Source organism: Odontesthes bonariensis, chromosome 14, assembly GCF_027942865.1.
Source record: "Odontesthes bonariensis isolate fOdoBon6 chromosome 14, fOdoBon6.hap1, whole genome shotgun sequence".
Classification (NCBI taxonomy): Eukaryota; Metazoa; Chordata; class Actinopteri; order Atheriniformes; family Atherinopsidae; genus Odontesthes; species Odontesthes bonariensis.
This window is the reverse complement of record NC_134519.1, coordinates 11,855,625-11,883,452: the sequence shown is the minus strand read 5'-3', so window position 1 is coordinate 11,883,452 and position 27,828 is coordinate 11,855,625. Positions and strand designations below refer to the sequence as shown.

Sequence of the window (27,828 nt, the reverse complement as noted above, 5' to 3'; positions counted from 1 at the left end):
GTTTTATTTGACATTTTGTAAATCCCATTGAGTTCTATTGAAGACTGGATGTTCGTTGATATTACTCCACCAACGAAACCGGAAAGAGGAGATGTTTGTAATTCTCTCGCACCGGAAATGCAAACCAGGATAATACCTAGCTGTAGTCCTGTCGCTCAGTTGGCCTATGGACAACGTACTGTAAGTTTATCCACGGCTGTGAGGTGGCTAAGAAAATAGTTTGAGCACGAACGAGCTGCCAAATAAAACACGACAGAAGCAACTTTTCGCAACGAAATTTGATATGGATTACCATATCATAAAATCAACATGAGCTACAGTACAGAATGAAAAAGAATTGAGCTACCCAAAGACATTGTGGCACTGAATCCAACTGATGTTATTAACACATTGACTCCCAAGTCACGTAAAACTACGTTTTTACTGCCCATGCGTTGGCTCCCACATGGTACAAATACGTTTTTACGTTTTTTTTTATGGATTCTGAATCTATTCTTTCTAATGCACATTCTGTGTGATTTTTGTAATTATGTGATGAACTGACATAGATGGCAGTCAAAAACTGGTGTCATCATCTGGACATTTCGATCATTACGCCAATGGCTTTGCGTCAACTCAAGAACAATTTTGATAACGCTTGCAGTGATTGTTGTGCATTTCCGCATTTTGTCCAATCGCACGTGTCGGTTTCCAGAGGGTGACGGTAAAGTAACATAAACAAACAACAAGAAGGAGAAGAAGACACGCAACAAGTCTAAGGAGGTGGTCTTATGAACAGGTTAGCTTTGCAACATGCGACACAACGCAAATCCTCTATCCCGGATATGTATCTAAAGTGCGACAGGCTGAAAGAGCGCACGTTTCACAAAAGCCCCGATATCTCAGTTTGTTGTTGATTTTGGTGGATAAAAAAAAAAAAGTCTTTCAAAAGCCTACCCTACCAACACTGCCATTTACCCCTTTACCATGTGTGCTGAAGTAGGCCACCACTCATCCTTTCCATTAGAATAACTAATTTGTAACGAATAACGAAGTTTAGCGACCTCATAACTTTGGCCAAACTCATAGGATTGGGAGTCGAGCACGCTATCCAGGCTGGTGGTTTTGTCACAACGCTGAAGTTGGCATCCGATTCGCCAGCCTCCGATTTGTGAATTAAAGGGGTGGGCATAAAGGGCCATTTCACTGTTTTTTTTTGCATTTTGATCGACCAAAACAAGGTCCTGTATGGAAACTATAATAGTTACACTACTCAAATCTGGATGGAATTATTCTAAAGAGGCTATAGATTCATTAAAACCTAGTTTGGGATTTTTTAAACCTTTTTCTGATTGTGAAAATGCAGAACAGGGCCATTTCACAGCATTTTTGGAATTCTGATCACCCTAAACTGGGTCCTGTATGGAAACTACATTACTTAGACTGCTCAAATCTGGATGGAATTATTCTAAAGAGGCTATAGATTTATTACAACCTTGTTTGGGATTTTTGAAACCTTTTTCTGATTTGTGAAAATGCAGAATGGGGCCATTTCACTGCATTTTTGATATTCTGATCACCCTGAACTGGGTCCTGTATGGAAACTACAAAAGTTACACTGCTCAAATCTGGATGGAATTATTCTAAAGAGGCTATAGATTAATTAAAACCTTGTCTGGGATTTGTGAAACCTTTTTCTGATTTGTGAAAATGCAGAATTTATTTATTTGCCGGTCCGTCCGAAGTGAGGAGGCGGAGCTGTGCTCCGGAGCGCTCCGCCCCAATTTAAACCCTGCATATGAGCTACTTTCTGCTCCAGGGACGTTGTCCTTTCCATGAGCTCCTTAATGCTCATTTCAAGCCTAGCCAGTGCTCTCTTGTTGTCTCCTACCGCTTCCGCTTGTTCTTTTTGTAACCCCCGCATCTCGTGAAGTGTGGCCGAGTCCCGGTCCTCATTCGGCGGCTCCGAAAAGTCCGCTTCGTAGCTCTGTGCTTTATCCGTTCTGGTTCTCATTTCTGTTACGCCTTTCTCTTCCGTACTCTTCCCTTTTTTAACCATATTTTCCATGGATATTGTATATCCCTTTAGGAGCAAGTTTTCTTCGTGTTCTATTGTTTTACCTTACTGTAACGCTAGTTTTAGTCGTGTTCTTCAGAGCAGCCTTTTTCCCTGCCTTTTACAACATGGCGCCACCGGAAGTCTGTCACCTTCTGTGTTTTCATTAGAAAATGCAACTGATATCCACAGACACCACTAGTGCATCTTCTAGTTCTCCATCATGTTGCACTGCCATGTTACTACAGATTTTTTCATTTTTTTTATTTTCAGGTATTTCTTAATCTTCGTTTCCTTCTTGTTTAAGCTTCGTTTTACTTGTCTCTTGGCTTCTTAGTTCGGGTCTCGTTATGTGCACGCTTCATAAATGTAGATCATCCCATTTTTTGTCACATCATCCAGGCTTTCATTGGGAGATGCGACCGATATATTCAGATCATCGGCTTTGATCAACGTGTCTCCATGAGCCAGATAGTTATAGAAGTGGTCATTGTGGGAGTTCAAGACTTTGTGGCGTATGACTGAGGACAGTTCTTAATACTGTGGTTCATCAATTCCAGGAATCGAAATTTCACAAGCTGGATCTACATTCTGTTTGAATTCTGTTCTGTCTGCTGCACGAGGCAAATAGAGCCTCATTATATCAGGACTATTGCAAAGGAATTCATTCCTTAACTGCGAGTTGCACATGTTGCATTGTTCCTTGCGGAAGACTGCACTCACCAATTTGTTGAGTAGACTGTCTATGGATTCATCACAAGTTGGAGGTGGTAGAACACAGAACGGACCCAGGTCTGCTGTGGTTTCTTTTCCGGATTGACACTTGTCACATTGCGTCACGTTGGTTAAGAGCATAGTTGACTGAATACTGCATGCATTTATCCATAGAATGGCATATTCCAATAAGGAAATAGCATTTTTTCCGCTTCGTAAGATATTGTGATGGTATCTTTGCGCTTATTTCCTTAATAACTGGGAGGATTTCTTCAGGGGAGAATCTTCTACCTTTTTTGAAGAGTGCTGTTAGGAAGAATCTTCTGAATGCTGGCGTTGCTGATGAAGCTTCGAATAACTCTCTGAGTTCGTTATTCGCTTTCATCTCCGTAGCGGACATGTTCAGAATGGATTGCATCATGGCATTCATAAAGCTGTTATTTATTGTGTTGATAAACTTGCAGTACAATACGGTTGGGTCTACGAAGATATCTGCTATGTCATCTTTATCACCTTCTAAAAAATATGAGCATATTTCTACTATTTTAGCATCACTCCATTAGTCATTCAAAAATTAATAAACCTGTCTCATCTTTTAAAAAAAAATTCTAAATGGTTTTTAATCAGAGCTTTTTCATGTACCTTGCTGTAATTTTGATGAATTATTCATTTTTGTTTTTCTTCTCGCTCAATTTCATGGAACGTACGCTTTATGGCTGTATAGCACTTTGTGAACTAGTTTTTAAAATTAAATGTCCCCCACAAATAAAGCTTATTCTTCCGACCGTTATCATTACAAAACACTTTCGGATCAAATTTAACCCAGGCAATTTTGCTGTGCTCTGCCAAATTAAATCAAGCAGAGGATCCTAAACTGTACTTGTCACGCCCTTGGACTTAGATTCATTAAAATGGAAACTACATTATTTAGACTGATCAAATCTGGATATAATTATTCTAAAGAGGCTATAGATTAATTACAACCTTGTTTGGGAATTGTGAAACCTTTTTCTGATTTGTGAAAATGCAGAATTTCATTTATTTATTTTTTTAAATATGAACACTGGAGCAGGCGGAGCGGAACTCCATTTGCCGGTCAGTACGAAGTGAGGAGTGAGGAGGCGGAGCACACCTAACTCCGCCCCAATTTAAACCCTGCATATAAACCACTCCGCCCCAATTTAAACCCTGCATATAAACCACTCCGCCCCAATTTAAACCCTGCATATGAGCTATTTTCTGCTCCAGGGATGTTGTCCTGTCCATGAGCTCCTTAATGCTCATTTCAAGCCTAGCCAGTGCTCTCTTGTTGTCTCCTACCGCTTCCGCGTGTTCTTTTCGTAGCCCCCGCAGCTCGTGAAGTGTGGCCGAGTCCCGGTCCTCATTCGGCGGCTCCGAAATGTCCGCTTCGTAGCTCTGTGCTTTATCCGTTCTGGTTCTCATTTCTGTTACGCCTTTCTCTTCCGTACTCTTCCCTTTTTTAACCATATTTTCCATAGATATTGTATATCACTTTAGGAGCAAGTTTTCTTCGTGTTGTATTGTTTTACCTTACTGTAACGCTAGTTTTAGTCGTGTTCTTCAGAGCAGCCTTTTTCCCTGCCTTTTACAACATGGCGCCGCCGGAAGTCTGTCACCTTCTGTGTTTTCATTAGAAAATGCAACTGATATCCACAGACACCACTAGTGCATCTTCTAGTTCTCCATCATGTTGCACTGCCATGTTACTACAGATTTTTTATCATCCCATTTTTTGTCACATCATCCAGGCTGCGACCGATATATTCAGATCATCGGCTTTGATCAACGTGTTTCCGCGATCCAGATAGTTATAGAAGTGGTCAATGTGGGAGTTCAATGACTTAAAATGTACACACATAATTCAGCCAACTATTTTTGTAAAGTATGGCCATGCTGAACATTATTATTACAAATGTGTCAAAAACCTCCGCATTGTAATGTATGTAATGATTTAGGTCTTTGATAATATTTGCCATTTTAAAGTGTCCTTGCCTTAGTATCATGTGGGAGCCGCATGTAGTAAAAGGCTGATTTTGTGAGGAAAAGTACACACTGCCCACCAGATCACGTAGCGACCTGTGTGAAATGTAGCTTAAAGCTACCTTAGGCTAAGTATTGATGTAATTAAACATGCCATCTCACATTTCCCTTAGTAATAGATTGCTGGCATCTGGAAAACAGCCTACATGCATGCTGCATATTAGGCACTATATAAAATTGACACATTTCTAAATTCTCATGTGACGGCAAGTCCTCTGCAACCAAAGTGGCAGCATATTCGGCATGGCCAGCCATTACAAAATGTCCCACGTTGTACAAATGCATGAAACAAAACAAGAACATTCTATATGGGAAAAAAAACAGACAATGACTCCCACACTTTCGATATTTGGCTAACATCAAACTCAATTTCAGCATTCAGGTAAAAACAAGCGTGTCGAGGCAATGTAGCCTTGCTTACCTTGTCCTTGCTAGAAGCGCCCGGGATCTTGGAGATAATTTTTCTGAAAGTGGGTGACTCAACCGTTGAGAGTGGAAGCATGTCTTCCACGATATTGAGAATGAGGAGTTGTCGTCATAGTACAAAGCCCCGCCCCTATCCGCCATGTTGGCAGAATGCTAGCGAGAAAACGCCATTCTCTCCGTTCGTTTACATTGTACGCGTGTGTTTTTAAATCAGTAAGTTTAAACAGTGCGGAATTGCAAGAACATGCCTGGAAATCAATGCTGTGTGAAGACCTGTTCCAGTACCTCACATAATACGTTTGGGAAACATTGGAACAACGAAATACGTTTTTTTAGGTTTCCTAAATGGATGCAGCATCAGCGAGAGCAGGTGTCTGACCTTACGAGGAGACGCCGGGTTGCTTGGTTGGCTGCAATAAGAAGAAAGGACCTTACTTTCGATTGCACCCCTCTGTCGATGAGAGTGTGTTCTCTGCATTTTCACTCGGGTACATTCTCTAAAAATCTCTTTATGTTGTTGTCTCTTAAAGCTACGAAGTTACCTTATGTTGTTGCAAACCCTGAAGTGCACCTGACGTTGCTGCCTAGCTAACTAGCTGTAGCGTAGTCACAGCCACCGCGGGTTCCTCCAGCTGGGAAAGTACGACTGAGATCCTTGGTTAAGTTGTAATACTTTATTTTTATTCACTCTTTCAGTGATCTTTTCAGCTCGGCTTCCCTCCTGCGCTTCCTGCGCTGTCTGCCGGCGTGTTCTCCTCCTCTCTCCTGGTTCCAGCACGCTACTGTGTTTATAAAGGAGAGTGATTAGACAAGTGGATGCTAGTGTACTAATCACTCACCTGGTGCTGCTCCCCTGAGCTCTCTCCACACCTCTCTCCTGCAGCTGATGCACCACGCCCCCTCCACATACCTCCACCGCCCGACTTAGGCCGGGGAGCCGCCCGGCCTAGCCCACTCCCCCCCGCCTCACCCTCATGCGAGCGGGAGAGGAAGTCGGCCACAGCCATCTGGGCCCCCGGCCTATGGATCACCTTGAACTTGAATGGTTGAAGCGCAAGATACCAACGGGTGATCCGCGCGTTGGCATCCTTCATGCGGTGGAGCCACTGGAGGGGGGCATGGTCCGAGCAGAGGGTGAAGGGGCGGCCCAGCAGGTAATAACGCAGAGCGCCGACCGCCCTCCGGATGGCCAGGCACTCCCTCTCCACCGTGCTGTACCTGGCCTCCCTCTCCGAGAGTTTCCGGCTGATGTACAGCACCGGGCGGTCGACACCCTGCACCTGCTGGGACAGAACGGCCCCCAGCCCCCTGCCCGACGCATCAGTCTGCAGGACAAATGGGAGAGAAAAGTTAGGTGTGTGGAGAAGAGGCTCCCCGCAGAGGGCCTGCTTTACCCTCTCAAGCGACACCTGGCACTGCTCCGTCCACTGGACCGGATCTGAGGCACCCTTTCGGGTGAGGTCGGTCAAGGGGCTGGTCAGCTCCGCGAAGTCGGGAATAAACCTCCGGTAATATCCGGCCAGCCCCAAGAACCGCCTCACCTCCTTTTTTGTCTTGGGCCTCGGGCAGGCTGCAATCGCTGCTGTCTTGTCGACCTGTGGACGCACCTGCCCGCCGCCCAAGTGGTACCCCAAATACCGTACCTCCCTCCGTCCAACTGCACACTTCTTCGGGTTGGCCGTGAGCCCCGCCTGCCTCAGGGACTCGAGCACCGCAGCCACCTGCCGCACATGCTCCGCCCAGCTGTTGCTGTGGATGATGACGTCATCCAGGTAGGCGGCAGCATATGCAGCATGCGGCCGCAGCACCCGGTCCATGAGGCGTTGGAATGTGGCTGGGGCCCCGAACAACCCGAACGGAAGTGTGACGAATTGGTACAAACCGTACGGAGTGGAGAAGGCCGTCTTTTCCTTGGACTCTGGAGACAAGGGAATCTGCCAGTAACCCTTGGTCAAATCCAGCGTCGTGAAAAAGCGAGCGGTGCCCAGGCGATCCAGGAGCTCGTCGACCCGGGGCATGGGATAGGCATCAAACCGTGAAACGGCGTTCACCTTGCGATAATCCACACAGAACCGGATAGACCCATCCTTCTTGACCACAAGAACGATGGGACTACACCAGGCACTGTGGGACTCCTCTATTACTCCCATTTCCAACATGGCTTTCAATTCTGCCTGAACCACTTTTCTCTTGTGTTCAGGTAACCGATAGGGCCGTGAACGCACCGTCACGCCCGGGTGAGTCTCCACCTGGTGTTGAATAAGGCTTGTGCGTCCTGGCAGGGGGGAGAACACATCAGCAAAATGCTGCTGCAACTTGGCTATGTCTGCTCCCTGGGACGGTGAGAGGTGGCTTTCACAAAGGAGCGAGGCTGGATTGGTCGATTTTGGTACCTCCGGCCCCAACTCATCCCTCTCTTCAATTGTCGTCGCCAAGGAAACAGTCTCCGCCTCCCTCCATGCTTTCAGGAGGTTAAGGTGATAAATCTGTGTTGCCCCTCCCCTGTCAGATCGCACAAGCTCATAATCAACGTCACCCACTCGCCGTGTGACCACAAAGGGCCCTTGCCACTTGGCGAGTAATTTTGAGCTGGAAGATGGGAGCAATACAAGCACTTTATCTCCCGGTGCAAATTGTCTTAACCGAGATCCTCTGTTGTACAGACGCTGCTGATGTTCCTGGGCCCGGAGCAAATTCTCACGTGACAACTGCCCTAGTGTGTGGAGTTTTGCTCTCAGGTCCAGGACGTACTGAACTTCGTTTTTACTGGGGCTCGGACCTTCCTCCCAGCTTTCTTTAACCAGGTCCAAAACCCCGCGTGGTTTTCTGCCAAACAGCAGTTCAAAGGGAGAAAATCCCGTGGAGGCCTGGGGTACCTCGCGTACTGCAAACAGCAGAGGATCTAGCCACCTGTCCCATTTACCACTATCCCCGTGCACAAACTTACGGATCATGGACTTCAAAGTCTTATTCAGTCGCTCAACGAGGCCGTCAGTTTGAGGGTGGTAAACACTCGTTCGAATTGACTTGATGCCCAATAATCCGTACAGTTCTCTCAGTGTTCGTGACATAAATTGTGTGCCTTGATCAGTCAGTATCTCTTTCGGGATCCCGACTCGGGAGATAACTTGAAACAGTGCCTGTGCAACACTCTTTGCCGATATGCTGCGCAGTGGCACTGCCTCTGGATATCGTGTTGCATAATCCACCAGGACTAACACAAAGCGATATCCGCGTGTGCTTCGGTGAAATGGCCCGATGAGGTCCATCCCAATCCGCTCAAATGGGACCTCGATCAGCGGTAACGGGCGCAAAGGCGCTCTCGGGATGGCCGGTTGGTTAACCAACTGGCATTCGGGCAGGACGCACACCAGCGGCGTACGTCCGCCCGAATGCCAGGCCAATAGAATCGGGCCATAACCCGGTTCAGTGTTTTTTCATATCCCATATGCCCAGCCATCGGGTTATAATGAGCCGCCTGGAAAACCATTTCCCGGCGGCTTTTCGGGACCAACAACTGGGTTACTGTTTCCTCTGTCTGAGTGTCACGACTCACTCTGTACAATCTATCCCTGCACACTGAAAAGTGTGGATATGTTAACGGTGCGTCAGGGTGCACCATGTGACCATCAATTTTTATCACTTGGTCAAAGGCACAGCGTAGAGTATCATCACGAGACTGCTCAAGTGGAAAATCTTCCATGGAGTCAAACACGGGAACCTGCGGCGCCTCCTGAGGAGGCGCTGCCGGCTCCCCCTCCCCGTCTGCAGTGTCGGACAACCTCGCGTCACCACTGAGCACCGCGCACATATCCCATGTCCCTGCTGGTCGTGAGCGCACCCCCACACATTGCCCCACCAGTTTATCAAACCCAGGCCAATCCGTACCCAAAATCAGGGGGTGCACCAGGCGGGAGCTAACCGCAGCCTTCACGCTATGCTTTTTCCCCTTATAACGAATTTCCACTGGAACTACGGGGTATCTGTGAATATCCCCATGTACACACCTAATATCCACCCAACCCGCCTCTATCAAAGCCCCGGGTCGAATCAGATTCTGGTGAACTATGGACTGCGTGCAGCCCGAGTCCACCATTGCCTGATGTGTACCCCCCTGAATCCTTACCGGAACGCTGTACGTCCCTCCTGGACCGGGGGAGGGTGCTGGAGGGCCGACAACCCGGATCACCTGACCGACCTCCATCAGCGGGCACTCGCGGCGAAAGTGACCGGGCTGCCCGCACCTCCAACACTCCTGCACTGCTGCCTGAGGGACCCTCTGCGGGTCGGGAGCAGCACCTGTAGCGGCTGGAACCTGGGGTGGAAAAAGGCGGGAGAGGTTAGTGCGGGGCAGTGGCGATGGTCGGGCAGTTGCGTGGTGCAGGGGCTCGGCGGCAGACTGCCCCCTTCGGGGCGCTGGTGTGGGACGGCTGGGAGTTGCTGGCCACGCCTCCAGTGTCCGGCCCCGGGAGAAGACCGCCAGATGGTCCTCAGTGAGGGTGATTGCGGTCGCCAGCTCCGTTGGTCGGTGACAGCGCACCCACTCTGCCGTACCCGTCGGCAGCCCCTCCACAAACTGCTCCAGAAGTATCTGTTCCAATATTCTTTCCTCGCCCTTGGATCCCCCTGGCTGCAGCCATCGAGTCGCCACGTCTTTCAGCTGCTGCGCATATGTGAACGGTCGGTCCGTGGGGCTCAGTTTCATCCCCCGAAAGCGGCGGCGATGGTCCTCCGCGGAGTAGCCGAGGCGATCCAGCACTGCCCTCCTGATCGCCGTGTAATCTCGAGCACGCGCCGGGAGGCCCAGCGCCGCTGTTTGGGCGTCCCCTGACAGGAGGGGAAGCACCCGTACCGCCCACTCTTCCTCCGGCCACCTGCATGCCTCCGCCGTTGCCTCGAACATATCAAGGAATGATTGAGGGTCGTCGGTTGGGGACATTTTATGGAGTGCGACGGATGCGAGTGGGGGAGCTGGTGTTCCTGCTCCGGCCTGCTCCACCATCACCTCCAGCAGGTGGGTCTGCCGCTCTGCCTGGTCCTGCAGCGCTGCCAGCTGCTGCCTGCTGAGGACCGCCTGGTCCCGGCTCATCGTGGCGACCTCCGCCAGCAGCTGAGCCAGCATGGTGATCGGCTGCTGTGGTTCCGTCATCTCAGTTTCCCTTTCCGTCTGCTGAATCCCAGTTCGGGCGCCAATGTAGCGTAGTCACAGCCACCGCGGGTTCCTCCAGCTGGGAAAGTACGACTGAGATCCTTGGTTAAGTTGTAATACTTTATTTTTATTCACTCTTTCAGTGATCTTTTCAGCTCGGCTTCCCTCCTGCGCTTCCTGCGCTGTCTGCCGGCGTGTTCTCCTCCTCTCTCCTGGTTCCAGCACGCTACTGTGTTTATAAAGGAGAGTGATTAGACAAGTGGATGCTAGTGTACTAATCACTCACCTGGTGCTGCTCCCCTGAGCTCTCTCCACACCTCTCTCCTGCAGCTGATGCACCACGCCCCCTCCACACTAGCGAACTGTTGGCTCTTCGAAAATGCTCAATTTGCAAACTGTTGCCTGTTCGAAAATTAATGTTAACTACCCCCTAATGTGGCTAATGTGTTAATGTGTACCCCCTCAGCCCTTTTGTCTGACCATGAGCAGCGTTACCCTCTCAGGCTTTATCTTTATTTTGCATGTATATGTATATGTTGCCCCTGGCAACCATTAGCGTCTTCTGCCAACATGGCCGACCGGAGTCACGCGACTCCTCATTCTCAATACTCGGCAACTAGCCTTCTCAACTCTCGTGGCTAGAGATTCTCTGGTCGGGTAAACGTCAGTTTCGGCTGCTTTGTTGGGTTTTTTATCGCATCCTGTCTCATCCTCTCCTTTCTTGACTAATTTCGTGGTGCAATGGCACCTCTGCAAATGCTTTGTCAAATTGCTTGTACTGTTTTTCGACGTTGAAAGCGGTTTGGGTTTCACACACATTGTGCATTTCACTAAAATGTTCTTGGGGTCCTTATTTTGAATGAAGTTAAAGTAGTGGGCGTATGCCCATCTTGAAAACGAGCTATCTTGATCTTCTGGTTCTGTCATCCCTTGTATCAGTCTGCCAGTTTGAGACGAAGTGAAAGGAAGTCGAACATGCTGCGTGGACTTTTAACTTGCTAGCTGATCTTGTGGAACTTTGTATAAAATGGAATGCTCTGCGCGGACGTATCAGATTCAGTACCTGATCTCGCGGTGATCCGCTAACTTTGTATGAAGAAAATAAAAACCCTCAAAAACAAAGCAGGTTAAAATGCATTGTAACGTGCGTTACTTGCATTTGTAACGAGTAAATATTACCGATTTTCTTCCCTGTAATCCCTTACATTACTGCATTACACCAAAAAGTAATGCATTAGAGTAATTAATTACTTTTGTAACACGTTACTCCCAACACTGCCTAGCACACAGGACCGGCTCCAGGCTCTGCTCTCCGTTGTTGGTGAGGAGGCTGTGCAGCGGGAGCTCGATGGCGCTGTGCGAAACGAAAAAGTTTTCCTGCTGATTGCCGCAAAAATGGCAGAAAGTGGTTTCAACCGGACCGTGAGCCGGTGTCGCATTGAAGAAGCTTGGTCGTTGTTCGAAATTATCGATGTTATTTGCTGTTATTTACTATTTACGCTTCTGCACGCACTCCGCCCACCCCTGAGAGTCCCCTTTGTACAATGGGAACGCAAGCTGACCCCAAAGCGACCCGACCCGTACCGTACCGTTCCGAACCGACTCGTACCGGACTGCGTAGTGGAAACGAGGCTTAAGAGACTCTCTTTGGGCATCGATTGAACCCCTAAAAGCACTTCAGAACCAGTCAGAAGTACATACTTTTCTGGGTGTCTGTGAAGTTTTAACGACACAAGTGGTTGAACGAGACAAATTTCCATTCACGCCAACAGGATTTTATAAGGTGGACCTGAGGGCTACAACTTGTGAAAAGACACGAAGCAGTTGCAAATGAAAATATGAGTGCTGATGTGAACTGTACATACTGAAAACACAAAGGGCCTGCACAGAAGCTTGTGACAGGGGAAGTGAATGTCATATAATTAAACATAAAACATATAGTTTAGCTAAGTATCTAATAGCTTGCACTCCAAATAAAATTTCACTCCTTCGGTTGCCATGGCAACATGTCAACACTCCATTCTGAAATTGTGATCAGCATGCCACAGTGACATCACATTGTGATGTCACAGTGGCTTTGATGTCAATTTTTACATACCCCACTGTCACCCGACTTTTTTCTCATTTCGATTCGACTTTCGCCGAAGACAAACTTCTTGGATTTCCGCTCACTCTCATTGAAAGAGAAAGCCTCTTTATTTTTTAACTGTTTCTCTTACTGATTGAGTCAAACTGATTTTTAAATCAACATGACCACCACAGGGGAGACCACATACAAAAAGACCACATCATCTGCCTTAAAAGGTGCAATCCAATTGGGCATCACTCACACAGTTGGCAGCTTAAGCCAAAAGCCGGAAAGGGACGTTCTCATGCAGGACTTCGAGGTGTTTGAAAGCATCTTCTTCCCCGGTGAAGGCAGTAACCTGACCCCTGCTCATCACTACAGTGACTTTCGCTTTAAGACCTACGCTCCTATCGGCTTCCGTTACTTCAGAGAACTGTTTGGCATCCGGCCTGATGACTACATGTATTCTTTGTGTAACGAGCCGTTGATTGAACTGTCGAACCCCGGAGCCAGTGGATCCCTCTTTTACGTTTCTAGCGACGATGAGTTCATCATCAAGACTGTTCAACACAAAGAGGCAGAATTCCTCCAGAAACTCTTACCGGGCTACTTCATGAACATAAACCAGAACAAGCGCACCCTGCTACCTAAATTCTATGGACTGTACTGCGTTCAGGCAGGCAGGAAAAATATCCGTATTGTAGTGATGAACAATCTTCTGCCTCGAAACATCCCTATGCACCTCAAATACGACCTGAAAGGCTCCACCTACAAGAGACGAGCTTCTCCTAAGGAAAGGGAAAAGGGTGTCCCCATTTACAAAGACCTGGACTTCATCCAGGAAATGCCTGACGGCCTGCTGCTGGAAGCGGACAACTACAACGCCTTGTGCAAGACTATTCAGAGGGACTGCCTGCTCTTGCAGAGTTTCAAGATCATGGATTACAGCCTGTTGATGGGCATCCACAATATGGACCAGACGAGTCGGGAGCGGGAGCGCAGCGGGGGCAGCTCGGGGGGCAGCGTAGTGTCAGAGACTCCAGATCAGCGTCAGCCACAAGCCCAGAGAAGTCTGTACTGCACGGCCATGGAGTCCATTCAGGGGGAGGCTCGAGGGAAGGGAGCTCTGGATTCAGAGGACCACATGGGAGGCATTCCAGCTCGCAATTCAAAAGGAGAGAGGTTGCTCATCTACATCGGCATCATTGACATTCTCCAGTCCTACAGGTTTATCAAGAAATTGGAGCACTCCTGGAAAGCTTTGTTCCATGACGGGGACACGGTCTCAGTTCACAGACCAGGCTTTTATGCAGATCGTTTCCAGCAGTTCGTGTGCAACACGGCGTTCAAAAAAATTTCCACCCCCCTCTCTCATATAAGTGGACAGTCGGCCGTGGACTCAAGATTAGTCTATCACAGCCATTTTAAAAGCACAGAGTCGGAGGCTGAGGCTGGGATGCAGTTAGGCAGACCAGATCTGGTTCCAAGGACGCCTCCGCTGACGGGGAACTCTTCTGACTGCGAGATCTACCTCTCCACCTCATCACTAGGCAGCACAGGAGTTGCCTCCTCCTCTCCTCCCATACGGAGTTGAAGTGCACAAATCAGCAAATACTGATTATGACAAGGGAGCCTCCCACAGTTTGGAGGCAGAAGGAGCTGCTGATAATTCCGGCAACCTGTCTGGAAACTAAGATGTTGTTTCTCTCTCCGACATCATCCCAGAAACCAACATCTGTTTTTAAAAACAAACACACACACACAAAAAAAGAAAAGAACAAAAAACAAACCTGGTGCCATCTACGAAGATGAGGTACAATGAATTTGAAGTAATGCAATATGAACCACAACCTGCCACCGTCAGAGGTATATTTATTGATATGATTGATTGCTGTAGGCTGAGGTCATAAAACACGTATTAAGTATTTTAGACGATTGTAAGTAAACTGTATACTGACGGAAAGGATTGTCTGAAACTTTATAGCTTATATTGCCTATAAAGGGAGACTGACAATTTCACTTTTTATTTCATGTTTAGGTTGTGATATGATGGATGTAGTCTCTCCATAATGATTCTGGGTTGTTAATCTCCCATTCTTTTTCTACATGAATGTTTCACATAGCTCATTAGCCAACATCGCTGGTTGTCCTATATGCTTCGATTACTATATTTTTACGGTGTATAAACTGTGTATATGTACATATGAGTCACGGAAATGCCTTCTCATGCAACATGTGCTGCCTGTTCCTCCTGCCATGTTTCAGTTATGTGGTGGTGATGTTTTCATGCCTGACTTTAAAGGAATAAACATATTTTCTAAAAAACAAAAAAAAAAAACAATATCTTACGAAGCAGAAAAACGCTATTTACTTATTGGAATATGCCATTCTATGGATAAATGCATGCGGTATTCAGTCAACCATGCTCTTAACCAACGTGACGCAATGTGACAACTGCCAATCCAGAAAAGAAACCACAGCAGACCTGGGTCCGTTCTGTGTTCTACCACCTCCAACTTGTGATGAATCCATAGACAGTCTACTCAACATCGGTCGCATGTCCCAATAGCCTGGATGATGTGACAAAAAATGGGATGATCTACATTTATGAAAAGTGCACATAACAAGGACAAGACCCGAACTGAAAAGCCAAGAGACAAGTAAAACGAAGCTTAAACAAGAAGGAAACAAAGATAAAGAAACACCTGAAAATAAACAAATAAAAAAATCTTAAATATAAAAATCTTTTCCATCTCTTTTCCAGTTATTAAACCTATTTGGATTGTACAGTTTAGGATCCTCTGCTTGATTTAATTTGTCAGAGCACAGGAAAATGGCCTGGGTTAAATTTGATCTGAAAGTGTTTTGTAATGATAACGGTCGGAAAAATAAGCTTTATTTGTGGGGGACATTTAATTTTAAAAACTAGTTCACAAAGTGCTATACAGCCATAAAGCGTACGTTCCATGAAATTGAGCGAGAAGAAAAACAAAAATGAATAAATCATCAAAATTATAGCAAGGTACATGAACAAGCTCTGATTAAAAACCATTTTGAAAAAGTTTTAAAAGATGAGACGGGTTTAGTAATTTTTGAATGACTAATGGAGTGATGCTAAAATAGTAGAAATATGCTCATATTTTATCTTTTTTTATCTGTAAAACTGTAGGTTCAGAATGCTGTATTAGCTGGAGGTCGCTGTTTTTTTGAGGCAGCCCAGAAAAATAACGACTTGCAGTAATAAATCACTTAATCTCAGCAGTATTTTGGAAGTGGATGGTAGCAGTTTTAGTTATGTAATCGAAATGTTTGGAAAAGTCATGCTCAAAATCAAGCAATATTCCCAGATTATTGGACTCATGAGTACATTGATGATAATCATGAGACACTAGTGTTTGGATTAAGAACGTTTTGTGCCTCCTGTGTCTAATACCATCATTTAAGTGTTATGAAAACATGACATCCGAGAATTAATGTTATCAAGACCGTCTGAAAATGATTTAATCTAGGTGAGGTCAATTGATAAATCATGTGTGTCACATACATAAAAAAAAAAAAAAAAAATAGTAGCATGTACAGAAAATATAGAGGGCCCAGAATCGGTCCTTGAGGGACACCATATGTTAGTTTTGCCAACCTGAACCTGGTTATTGTGACTTCGTAGTCACTGTTGTCTGTCGTAGAAGTGATGTCGAGTAGTGAGCTATCCCACAACTCTGACACAACTCCTGACACACTCAGCTGATTACTGGCAGGAAATGTTGGGAAGCCATCTTGCATTTGCAAAGATTTGCAGCAATGTGGGTGTTTTTTGGTTGAGAAAAAAGTGACAGTAAATAAATGTCCAATACAAAAGTTTTGTGGTGTAATCTTAACTAACATTTAGTCAAAGCAGTCCATCCCGCATACTCTGGGTTAGCACTGAAGAACAAACTTTTCTGGCTGTATTTAATTAATTTCTTGATAACGTAAGATGTGTTTTACTTCATTAACAAGTTTATAAAATGTAAACAAACAAATAAAAAAGTAAACATTTGACTCATTCTAACAGTCAAACTTTCCTGATGTCATATTGTTCTGGTCTGAGAAACAATTCAAAAGTATAAATGATTCAGTCCAGAGATGGAAATAGAGTTCTTTTATCAAAACAGTCTGTTGACTGAGTAATTGATGGCCATTTTGAGACTATAAAGGCTGCTTGTGTCTTAAATAAGCTGCAATCATTTCAGCCACCAAACTAAAACTAAAGATAAGATGTTGGCGAGATTTTTTCTTTTTAGAAACTCGCTTTAGAACAAATTTCAAAGGCATTGAGGATGTTACAGTAAAAATAGAACCACTTTCCTAAAAAGCCGAGAAGCTGTGGGAAAAGTTTCTCAAGGTAAAATCCCAAACCATTTTGGGGAATTCATCACATGATGTACAACCTCAAATCGAGAGAAGTTGGGATCGGAAACTCAAATAAAACCGAAAAAGACGGTACAAACCCAATATGTTTCGCGTTCTATTTCATTCTTCCTGACCGCCAGAGGGCGGTGCTTTCAGCACTGCATATCTCCATCTCACATATGTGCAGGTCGAGTTATTATACCAACAAAGTCACCTGTCATAGACATAATATACGTAGACGCCTCATTGACTGAGCTGCCTATTGGAGCTGACGTATCAACGCGGCCGCCTTCTTGGCTGGGTCTCCAATGCCCGCCCATTGCATTCATTTTGACTGAGGAAGGTGTATATCCCCAACTTCAATGATCATAACTGCCCGAATTTTGACCGGATTTTCAAACAGTTTGGTTTGTTACAAACGGCAGAGATTTAGTTATGATACAGGACAGTCATATATTAAAAATACGTGCTTTCATGCTGAAGGACTTTGTATTACGCTCTTTAACAAAGATCTATGGTAGGCTATGGCAGGGGAGCTTTGGATCCTTTGGCATGCGGATTGCGGCTGTTCAGGACGTCAAACAACCTGTCAAACATCTAAAAAAAGCACAAGGCTCTGTTAAGTGATATATCACCCCAAACAGTGGTATCATATCATGGAGATCAAATTATAATCTAATTTCAATATATAAAACAAGTAAGTATTTGAGTACACAGCTCTGCTTGGATTTCCCTTTACAGGTAAGTATGAACAAAGTTGAATTTCATGCAGAATATGCAGTATTATATATCACAATATTTGCATGTTATTACCTCAATGAATTCTGCTGTTGCTTCACAGTTTTTAAACTGTGAATAACCAAGGTCCCTCAGTGTGCGCAGTGCTACCACGACAGAGTGACTCAGTGTTTGTGCAGCCAGGGACACCTTCATCTTCTGGCCATCAAAGTGGACATGCTTGTTTGTGATCTTGTTGGCCGCGTGCAGTCCATCTTTTGTTTGGACATAGTTGAGCTCAACAATGTATGACCAGCGGATTTCGCCCAGTGGCGCTGGTTATCTGGCTGTAAGCCTGCAACATGTTGCGGGCCAGTTTCAACATGTGACATGCGTCCATCAACACAAACACCCTGTCAGAAGTCACTGGATGTTTAAAGAAGGTTTTTAATGGCTCATGGGGGTTTCCCTTTAGCTGACACCCAAGCTGGTTGCACTTGTTGACATTGGAGGCATGCCCATCCATTGCCATGCAGACCACTCTTATGCCATGTGCATTTAATTCCTCCAGAGCATGGACAACCAGGACCTTCTGTGTGTCTGGTGACAGAGACTTTGTGAGGTAGTAGGCAATTGGAGCTTTCCAATGACCATGTATGCCTACCACCATAAAAACAAGCACCTCTGTGGCTAAATCAGTCTCATCCAGGCCATTCCCCATATCCACATATCCAGGCATTTTCTGAGTACTGGGATTGTACTGGCCATGTTTTTTGATGGCCATGGCATCCAATATGAGGGCCACAGAGCCATATTTAGCGGGGTCTTCTTCACATCTTCTCTGCAACATGTCCAACATCATTGTATTGAGCCCAGGCTCGGCATCCACAGATTGCATCCACCTTTACAAAAAAAAAAAAAAGCTATGTAAGTGCTATAAACCTTGGATCCCTATTTTGGGCACTTTTTCATTTTTTCCTAAGATTGTTCTTTTTTCCAAGACTTTCAAAAAATAGTTAAAATAGCACATACACGCTCAAAACTTCTACATCAGTTCCCTGTTTGTTGTACATTACGTAGAGCTGAATTGTTTTAAGTATTTTAATCAGTATGTTTAAAAAGTGTAATAAAAAAAACATGTACTACACCGTTGCAATCAGGGCTCTAAATTAACACCCGCCAACCCGCCAAATGTGGGCGAAAGTTATTTTTGGCGTGTATTAAAAAAAACTCACTAACCGGCTTGGCCGGAACTTTACTATATATTTCGCGGGACGCGAAATTATTATATACAGTCTATGTGCGGGACGCGCAAGCGCAGTTTCTTTGGGAACGCATCCGCCGAGGCTGCTTTACTAGGGGAGTGGGTGTGGGTCACTCTTGGTTTGGAAATACGATAGACGCCGGTACAAATACAAATACAGACGCAAACACTAACAAAATGTGGCGATGGTTGGGACAGCCAGCCGTGAAGAGAAAAGATATGCCTGCCAAAGGAGGGGAGGAGGATGATATTGAACCTCGCGAAACACGCCGGCCACACTTTGTGAGAAAAGGGAAAAATGGAACTGATTTAGATGGGTCTGAAGACTGTTCAGAGAGCTCGGACGATGTTTAAGCATTTCACAGCATCCCCTCATAATTAGTCTCTGCACATAGTTTTGTTTAATTTTGTGCATTATCTGCACGAAAACATGGTTAGAAAGTTGTTAAATATTTCCATTTTTGTAGATTCAGGGTTCACATGAATATAAATCATTTTTAAAGTTATTTTTTTGTTGCATACAACTTAATTTCACTTTCGAAAGAAATACTGGACTATGTTTGTAAAAAAAAAAACGGCAACGAAATTGTGAATTTCCAGAGCGTCCTCACTCGGCAATCAACTCCTACGGACTTTCCGCTAAAGATGGCAGCTGCAGCAGCAACATTTCCGGAGAGGTACTGGCTTGATTAAATTCATTCTGGACTCTCTATCCGACCACATGAAGACCTCGGGACACTTCGGTTTGGCCTTAGGGACCCTCTACTCACTACCACGGAAGTGTTATGTTGTTTGGAGCTGTAGAAGAGGTATAAAAATAGCGTTTTGTAGCGGCGAAATGATATGCCCCGCTCACTTCCAGGCTAACGACTTTTGGCTAAAAACGGTCAAATCGAAATTCTCAAAACACATCCGAATGACATGATTTTGATGTCAACTCAACGTATGTACTCCCAATCATCCCGTAAATTGATCTAAAGTGAATTTTACTCCGGATTATCCCTTTAACTTAAGAGTAAACCTTTTATTTACCTACCTATACACACAAACAAAGAAGAGTGGGTCAAAATTCCTCCACAATAATCTGAGACTGATAGCATCCCACAGAAAAACTATTACTTCAAGTTATTGCTGTACATGGTGTACTTATTTTTTCACACACTGCTACAGCATATTGCCTGACTTTTTGTTCAATAAGTGGTGACAAGGTGCAGAAAGTCATGTGGAAAACTTGGGGCCTACTTTCTTTTTTAAATGATTATGTCTTCAAAAAGGATTTGAAAGAAGCCCCATTTTGGGTAGATTAGAGTAATCTATTCCAAAAAACAACAGAAAATTTTGAATCACTTCTAACCTGGATATTGGTACCACAGTAAGCATTGTGTGAGATGACTGGCTTGGTGGACAAAGACATTTAAAGCTAGCCCACAGAAAACAGTAAAACCTTGAAACCCTTTCTTAAATGTGACTAAATAGACCTTGCTATTAGGGCTCTCATCTACTGCCTCTGTAGGAAGTGGTTAGCATAGAAAGCATGCATATATTAGCATGTATGAAAACAATGTGAAAGTTGCAGAATGCCCGCTAAAATAAACCTAATGGCCGGGTTGTTTTGTCAGTTGTGAAAAAAGCATTTATTTCTATGAATTTTTGTTTGTTGTCTATTTAATTGTTTGGATTTTTTTTTAAATCGGCTCCATATATGTAGTCGTTGCATTTGGAAGTGTCGTTACCTTGGCGACAAGGAAGGAGAAAGGATTGATCGGCTAACATCCCCGTTGTAGCGTCTCCTCTGGTATGTGTAATTTAATTTGAAAGTTACAGAATAAATTAACTCCGTGTTACAGAATAAATACGTTTTTTATTTAAAAAAGATGGAGTCAGTTGTATCCTATGACTGAAAATCAGAGCGGTAAAGTTACCTTTTTGAAATTCTTAGCCAGAGAATTTAGCCTAACGGTAAAGTTATCCTCGTGTGCTAACTAGCTAAAGGGTTCAAAAACGTTTATGACACCAGTGTAAAAACAAAATAATTTTACCTGACAGATTTTATGACCCAAATACTGACCCAATTACTGGGGAGATTTCAACTGTTATGGCGTAGTTTATTCAAACGTTGTCACATACTTTTTTATAAGTATTACTAAAAATACTACACTATATAGCACGAAAAGTCACCTTACAATATTTAGTCAATAGTTTATATATATATATATATATATATAAATACCGTAATATTTATATTTAAGCTGTTGATAAGTCATCTAAGTCTAACCATATTTTATAAATAGTTGCTATTAGTAATAATTCCTAACAATAAATGAAGGTTGCCAAAACCCATTTCTATTTTTTTCAACATCTAGAAATACTGTGATGTAGAAAAATTAGAGAAAAACAAGAGGAAATTGGCTAATGACAACATCTCACTTAAAAAATAAAGTGAATGGATGCTAAAAGGTGTCACAACAACATAATGAAACACAAGATTAAAACAAAATACAAGCAACAATTATACTCACAATTTAGAACATACATTTACGAAAGATATATGTGTGCAATTAGTGAATAGCTGCTGACAGGCACTGCATACAAACTGGGGCAAATGCAAGTATGTATAGGCTATATAATTTAAATTGTCTGGCTTTTTTGATATGCATGAAACCCAGTTATTTGCCAGCTACATCATCACCATAATGCATACATAAATAAGTTGTTAATGAGTGTAACACAAAGCTGATATTTTTATGTTCTTTTAACTCCATACCTGATGGTTTATTACCAGGTGAGGAATGTATAACCTGTTGATAACGACTTGACTTGACACAAATGTGTCACCGTGGTCCTATTTTCAAACTCTTGGACTTGAAATACACCTCTGTGATCTCCCGGTGAGTCTGTTTCCTGACACATATTCTTAATCACATGAAGACGTTAATCCACTTGCCCTCACAGGGGCTGGCCCTTCCTCTGCCGCCGTGAAAGCTTAGCTCAGGAAAGGTTAGTAGCAGTGCAACAGGCGGGATCAAGACAGCTTCGCTTTACTACCCTGTCTTATTAATCTGCAGAGAGGAAAAATAAAGGATGACGGGAGGCTTTTTGTGTGTGTTTTCTGCAGTCAAAGCCTTTGAGTGGCCTCACTGAAGCAGCGCCGGGGTTGTTGATCTGTGGAGGGATGTTCCCTTGTTTACAATGACCAACTGTTGGAGTGTCTGGGACAGTCAAGCCTCCTTGCCGAAGGACAGACGGTGCTCCTTTTGGACGATGAACCGATACACCATGCTCAAGCAGCTGGGGGACGGCACGTATGGCAGCGTGGTCCTGGGCAAGAGCAACGAGACTGGGGAGCTGGTGGCCATTAAGAGGTAAGCAATGCTCCACCAACCGTGCTAAAGACAAACTGTGTAGTTTTGTCTCAGAGCGTTAAGCTGATAAAACCTCGATTTGCTGCCGCACGGTGCTTTGAGGCGCTAAAGCTAAACACGATAAAACTAACTAAATAACTTTAAAATTGAACATTTCAAGTCAAAAGTTTATTTCTGTGTTTGCATCACATGTTGCAGAAGTTAAGCCTTTGAAATGAGAAGGTTTGTTTTTACCTTCGTGTTGAGTACCCTATTATCACCATTTTATTAGTATTTTACAGTTGAATTAAAAAAAAAAATCATTCCAAAGGCCAAATTTAGCATTTATTTATACCTTAACTAACTTAAAGATTTCTTCTGTCTGGAATTGACATATTTAAGTAACACTAAGTGAAAATATTAAGGCTCTGGATATATTTCAGTGTTCCTGCTTTAAGGCGACAGTGCTACTCATCACAACACATCATTGAAAAGTCAATTCAGTAAATTGTGACGTGTGGCACACGTCTGCATCATTAGCCCATTGATTGTTATAGCCTACCGCTGTGTTTTATGATCTTTTAATGCAGTTCACACCGTGGGATAGCATGTGTTAGACTGAAAAGACCTCTGGAAAGGATACACCTTTTCTTCCTTATCATAGCTCCTTCAGAAAGCCTCCTGTCTCCTCTTTCCTGTCTCCAGGAATTAGGACACCCCTCAAGTTGGTGGAGTTAGGTTGATGTTCAGGTCACATATAGAATGAATTTAATAAGAGACAAAGAGGGCACAGGATAGAGAAAAGGAAGAGCTTTGGGCCTTTTCGGTCCGTTTCATCTCTCTTGTCTGGTAGAAAAGAGCGCTGGCTACTGTTTAGAGACACCGCTTATTTGTCTCTGTTTTACTGAAACACAGATCTGAGATTAATATCAACGATCATTACCATGAGGATTATGTGCCCATGAATAGGATGAGTTGTAAGAATGGGAAAACAAATAAATAACATCCTGTTTAGCAGAGATGATCACAGGAGATAACAGATCTGGAGCTCAGAGAAAAAAGTGCATCACGTGTCACGTGTGTTGGTGAAGCTTTAAGCCAGTCTGGGCGGAGGAGCTGCAGCACCTGACCTGTCCCGCCTGCAGCGTCCACAGGTCTTAATGTCATGTGACACAGTGACATCCTGCAGACTTTAACCAGCATGCTCATTACCCATCACCTCGAGTCAAACACACCTATTGTCTCGTCAGTTTTTTCTTCAGACTGATGATTTCCTCCACAGTATTAATGTAGTCAGGACTTATCACAATGCTTTTTACTTTAACATTCCACCTTCATGCTGTACCAGGGGGATAGTTTTCATCAGAATCAATGTTTTTCCTTTCTTTTACCTTTTAGAAAAACTAATTTATTTCATTTGACCGGATCGCTGCTGACTAAACACTTTTTGAAAAAGTGTTCGAGTCTCGTTCCCGCGACGTCTGTCACAGAATTGTTTAGATTAATCAAGATGACCTTAGTTGGGTTTCTTAAATTATTAAGTCAAATTTAAGGGTTATAAATTCACTTTTAGCTTTACATACCTAAACTAAGTGAAAGAGATAGCTCAGGGAGGTTTACTTCCACACATTTTCACAGAGCGATAGGGAGCAAGCCCACAGTCGTCCAAAGCAGAAAGCTTGTTAGCTGTTATGAGAAGATCAGTGTGACTGCTGTTCTTTCAAATAGGATAAAAAGGGTGAATCATTTTGGGTGGGACTTTTATCGTAAAAGAAAAATAAACACATGGAAATGTGTTTTTTTTTTCCCAACAGGATGAAGAAGAAGTTTTATTCCTGGGACGAGTGCTTGAATCTGAGAGAAGTGAAGGTAAGAAAAATGAAGGTTATAAGTGAAACAGTAAAATAGATGTAATTTTTTTTTCCTTTAATGGACAAGGTCAATGGAGAGAGTCAGAAAAGAAGGTGACAGGGGGAAGACATGCAGGAAAAATCACTGCAAGGGGCATTGCCAACACGGGACGCGCTCATTACACCTCGACTACCGAGCACCCCCCTGCAACTCCAGTTTTATCTAGATTTTGTTTGACAATAAGCCAGGAAAATGTCACCTCTGTCTGTGTTTCCATTTGCACATCCGTAGAATTGAACATATTTTAAATGTGATCCGCTGCTAAAGGGAGCGAATCTGCTTAAAAACACTCCCTGGGCCTGCACATCGTCAACAGAAGGTGTAAAAATGATTTAGTTGTCTTAAACTGCTCTGGACATGAACTGTTTGTGAACATAAACCTTTAGGAGCTGACTGAAAGGGCCAATTCAGACTGTGTTTAGACGTTTCTATGACTTACTCGGTATTTGAGCTCGTTTAATTGTGATTCTGTTGTGTGTGTTTCAGTCTCTGAAGAAGCTAAACCATGCCAACGTGGTGAAGCTGAAGGAAGTGATCAGGGAAAATGACTACCTCTACTTTGTATTTGAGTACATGAGAGAAAACCTCTATCAGCTCATGAAGGAAAGGTAAGAACACATCAGCCATTATATTTATTATTATCTAAAATCACAGTGCCTTTATTAAATTACTATTTAACAATCAACGTGGCAGCTTTTTAGTTGATTTGTTTGATTTAATCTTTCAGTTTGCTTTTCCATTTTGATTTGAAATGTGAGATTTATTTAGGTCAGCTTGAGTCATCATGTGTCGGTCTCTGTTTTTACAGAAGCAAGTTGTTCCCTGAGTCAGTCATCAGAAACATGACATTTCAGATATTACAGGGACTGTCCTTTATTCATAAAAACGGTAGGTGACTTCAGGAAAGCTGCTGAATACAGATAGAGGATAAACAAAATCTGCTGTCTTTTGCCTCTCGTAAAACGCTGTCAAACAGCCAATGATTGAGTCAGCATGAGAGATGTTACCTCACTGAGGAGAGCAGGTGGGAGTTGAACCGAAGATGAACTCAGCAAACTTTTATTCCTCAGGAGAAAAAAAAGCACTGTTTTTTGCGCTTGTGCTGGTTTGGTATCATTCCTGTCTCAATAAGACTAAATTGTTTGCATAGTGCTTTTCTTTATCCTCTTTCTTTCTTCTCTCTTTCACCACAACGTGCCTGCCAGGGAAGATAAGATGTTTTCAGAAAATGAGATAAGGAACATTCTGTTCCAAGTTTTATCTGGTTTAGCATTTGTGCACAAGCACGGTAAGAGACTCCTCCCATTGTCTCTTAAGGCTGATGTGCATTCGTAGGAAGTCACGTTTGGTGGTAGATTTAGCATCAGTGGTTGCAATAATAGCACAATTGTAGAGGCAACAGCTATTCAGTGTCCATGCAAATCTGTGCGCATATGAGGCTCAGCAGAGGTTGTAATGAGCATCTCTTGTTTTTTTAGGGTATTTCCATCGTGATATGAAACCAGAAAACTTGCTCTGCATGGGCCCAGAGCTGGTCAAGATTGCTGATTTTGGACTAGCAAGAGAATTACGCTCGCAGCCGCCTTACACAGACTATGTGTCCACGAGATGGTGAGACTGGTTTTACAAACGATCAGGGCACACAGACGGCTAGCTGTGATGAACAATCTGCTATAAAATGTCTTAGCAAGTACCTTAAAAAACAGTTTGGTTGCTGATAACAGAAAGCGAACTCTATTGAGGACATAAACATTTAGGCATCACCAGTGTTCACATTAAACACACATAAAACATCCATCCATCCATTTTCTATACCCGCTGAATCCTCCGATCGGGTTGCGGGGGGGGCTGGAGCCCATCCCAGCTGTCATCGGGTTAGAGGCGGGGTACACCCTGGACCGGTCGCCAGTCCATCACAGGGCCACACAGAGACAAACCAGACAAACAACCACAATTTTAGAGACACCAATTAACCTAACAGGCATGTTTTTGGACGGTGGGAGGAAGCTGGAGTACGCGGAGAGAACCCACGCATACACGGGGAGAACATGCAAACTCCACACAGAAAGGCCCCAGCCTATTATATGTCGTGTCTTGCGATTGTTTTCCAATGCTGTAGCAAAAAGGAAAAAAAGTCCCTCAGTCACTTAAGATAAAGTTATAAAAGAATAGAGTTAAACCACCACATCCAGTTCTCACCATCTATTCCTCTGTGGTGTTACGTCAGGTACAGAGCCCCAGAGGTTCTGCTCAAGTCCAGATCTTACAGCTCTCCCATCGACATCTGGGCCGTGGGCTGCATCATGGCGGAGCTGTACACGCTCAGACCCCTGTTCCCTGGCAACAGCGAGGTAGACGAGATCTTCAAGATCTGTCAGGTGCTGGGAACGCTGAAGAAGGTGAGGAGCCATCACAAAAAGTGTCAAATGCTTTGAATATCAAACTCTTCAGTGACATTAACTGTGCTGAGACATATTTGATAACAGTAAAACTTTAACTTTCACTCGCATTACATTAGCCTGACTGGCCCGAAGGCTTCCACCTGGCTGCCTCCACGAACTTCCGCTTCCCAAAGTGCGTTCCCACCAGCCTAAGATCTCTGATTCCCAACGCCAGTGACTTGGCCGTCACGCTGATGAAAGACATGCTGCAGTGGGACCCTGAGAAAAGACCGAGTGCCGCTCAGGTACGTTTAAACCCCGTTAACTTATCGTGTAGAATAGTTGAAATGAACATCCATCCACTTTTATACCAATTCAGGGTCACGGGCTGGAACCTATCCAGACTGCCATCGGGCGAGAGACGGGGCTGAAATAAACATAAAGATTTCAATTAAAACTGACAGTTAAGGTTTGCAAGTCGAGTCTTTTGGTGAACGTTTAACGATTAAATCTATTTTTAGCATCAGTGGTACAAGCGTGAATCAGCCAGCTTACTTTGGCAGTTAATAATACGATACCAAAGCTGACATCTGGATGTGCTGAGACAGTGCACGGTCTGCCACAAGAATTGTATCAGTTCTCCACATAATTATTTTTAAAACAAGACTCTACATGACATTTTTTCTGCAAACTTGGCACAGTGCTTTGTGTCAAACTGCAAGATTCTCATTCACGGACAATGAAAAACACGTGCTGGAACCTGAACAGCTGCTGATTTTCGTCTTTCCAGGCTTTGAAGTACCCTTACTTTCATGTGGGCCACACACTCGGTGCCCCTCTGAAGCAACCTGAGGCAGCTCCAGAACCAAAGCCTCTGTCCCTCTGCAGGACAGACCTGGACTTGTTCGAGCTCAGCAAAAGCCACTCAGAACCACAGAGCTGCAGCCAGTTAGTCCATCAGCCTCTGCAGCAGATCCCGCTTCCTCGGGAGAACACGGGCACCCTGACGGAGGGGCAGAAGGAGCCGCTCAGCCTGGTGAAGAGCAGGCAGCCAGGGGCCTCGCAAGGTGTAGGCATCACTCAGGTACAGATTGTTCATGTGATTCATTTTCACATCAAAACCTACCAAAAAAACAAAAAAGAAAAAGGAAAAAAGATCCTCCTCTTGCAAGGATAATGATGTTTGAGAGTAGGCTAACATTTTAGAGCAAACTGTCACAAGTTATAACACCTTACCTCCTGTTTCTATACTTCTAATTTTGGCTAATCTTTGAATGTTAACTAGAGAAGGAAAGCTTCATATTTTAGACGGGCCAGATCATGATGTTGCCTTATTTCTAATTCATTTCCAACAAAGCAAAGAATGACAGAA

General features: G+C 44.2%; 2 protein-coding genes across 4 annotated transcripts in view; both read left to right on the top strand.

Annotated features, from left to right (window-relative positions):
• The window catches only part of LOC142398745 (serine/threonine-protein kinase MAK-like), a 36,680-nt gene that overhangs the window by 5,777 nt on the left and 3,075 nt on the right, over positions 1 to 27,828 (top strand). For all 3 annotated transcript variants that reach the window (XM_075482887.1, XM_075482885.1, XM_075482886.1), the window contains 8 exons: positions 21,939 to 22,185; positions 23,979 to 24,033; positions 24,562 to 24,683; positions 24,884 to 24,963; positions 25,554 to 25,686; positions 26,303 to 26,474; positions 26,594 to 26,761; positions 27,247 to 27,540. In XM_075482887.1, the coding sequence (XP_075339002.1) occupies positions 22,013 to 22,185; positions 23,979 to 24,033; positions 24,562 to 24,683; positions 24,884 to 24,963; positions 25,554 to 25,686; positions 26,303 to 26,474; positions 26,594 to 26,761; positions 27,247 to 27,540 (1,197 nt within the window). In that variant the 5' untranslated portion in view covers positions 21,939 to 22,012. The remainder of the gene's footprint in view (positions 1 to 21,938; positions 22,186 to 23,978; positions 24,034 to 24,561; positions 24,684 to 24,883; positions 24,964 to 25,553; positions 25,687 to 26,302; positions 26,475 to 26,593; positions 26,762 to 27,246; positions 27,541 to 27,828) is intronic.
• LOC142398245 (phosphatidylinositol 4-phosphate 5-kinase type-1 alpha-like) lies at positions 12,451 to 15,327 on the top strand. The gene is given in 2 exon segments (XM_075482204.1): positions 12,451 to 14,034; positions 14,036 to 15,327. Coding segments are annotated over 2 exon segments (1,512 nt in total). The 5' UTR covers positions 12,451 to 12,634; the 3' UTR covers positions 14,148 to 15,327.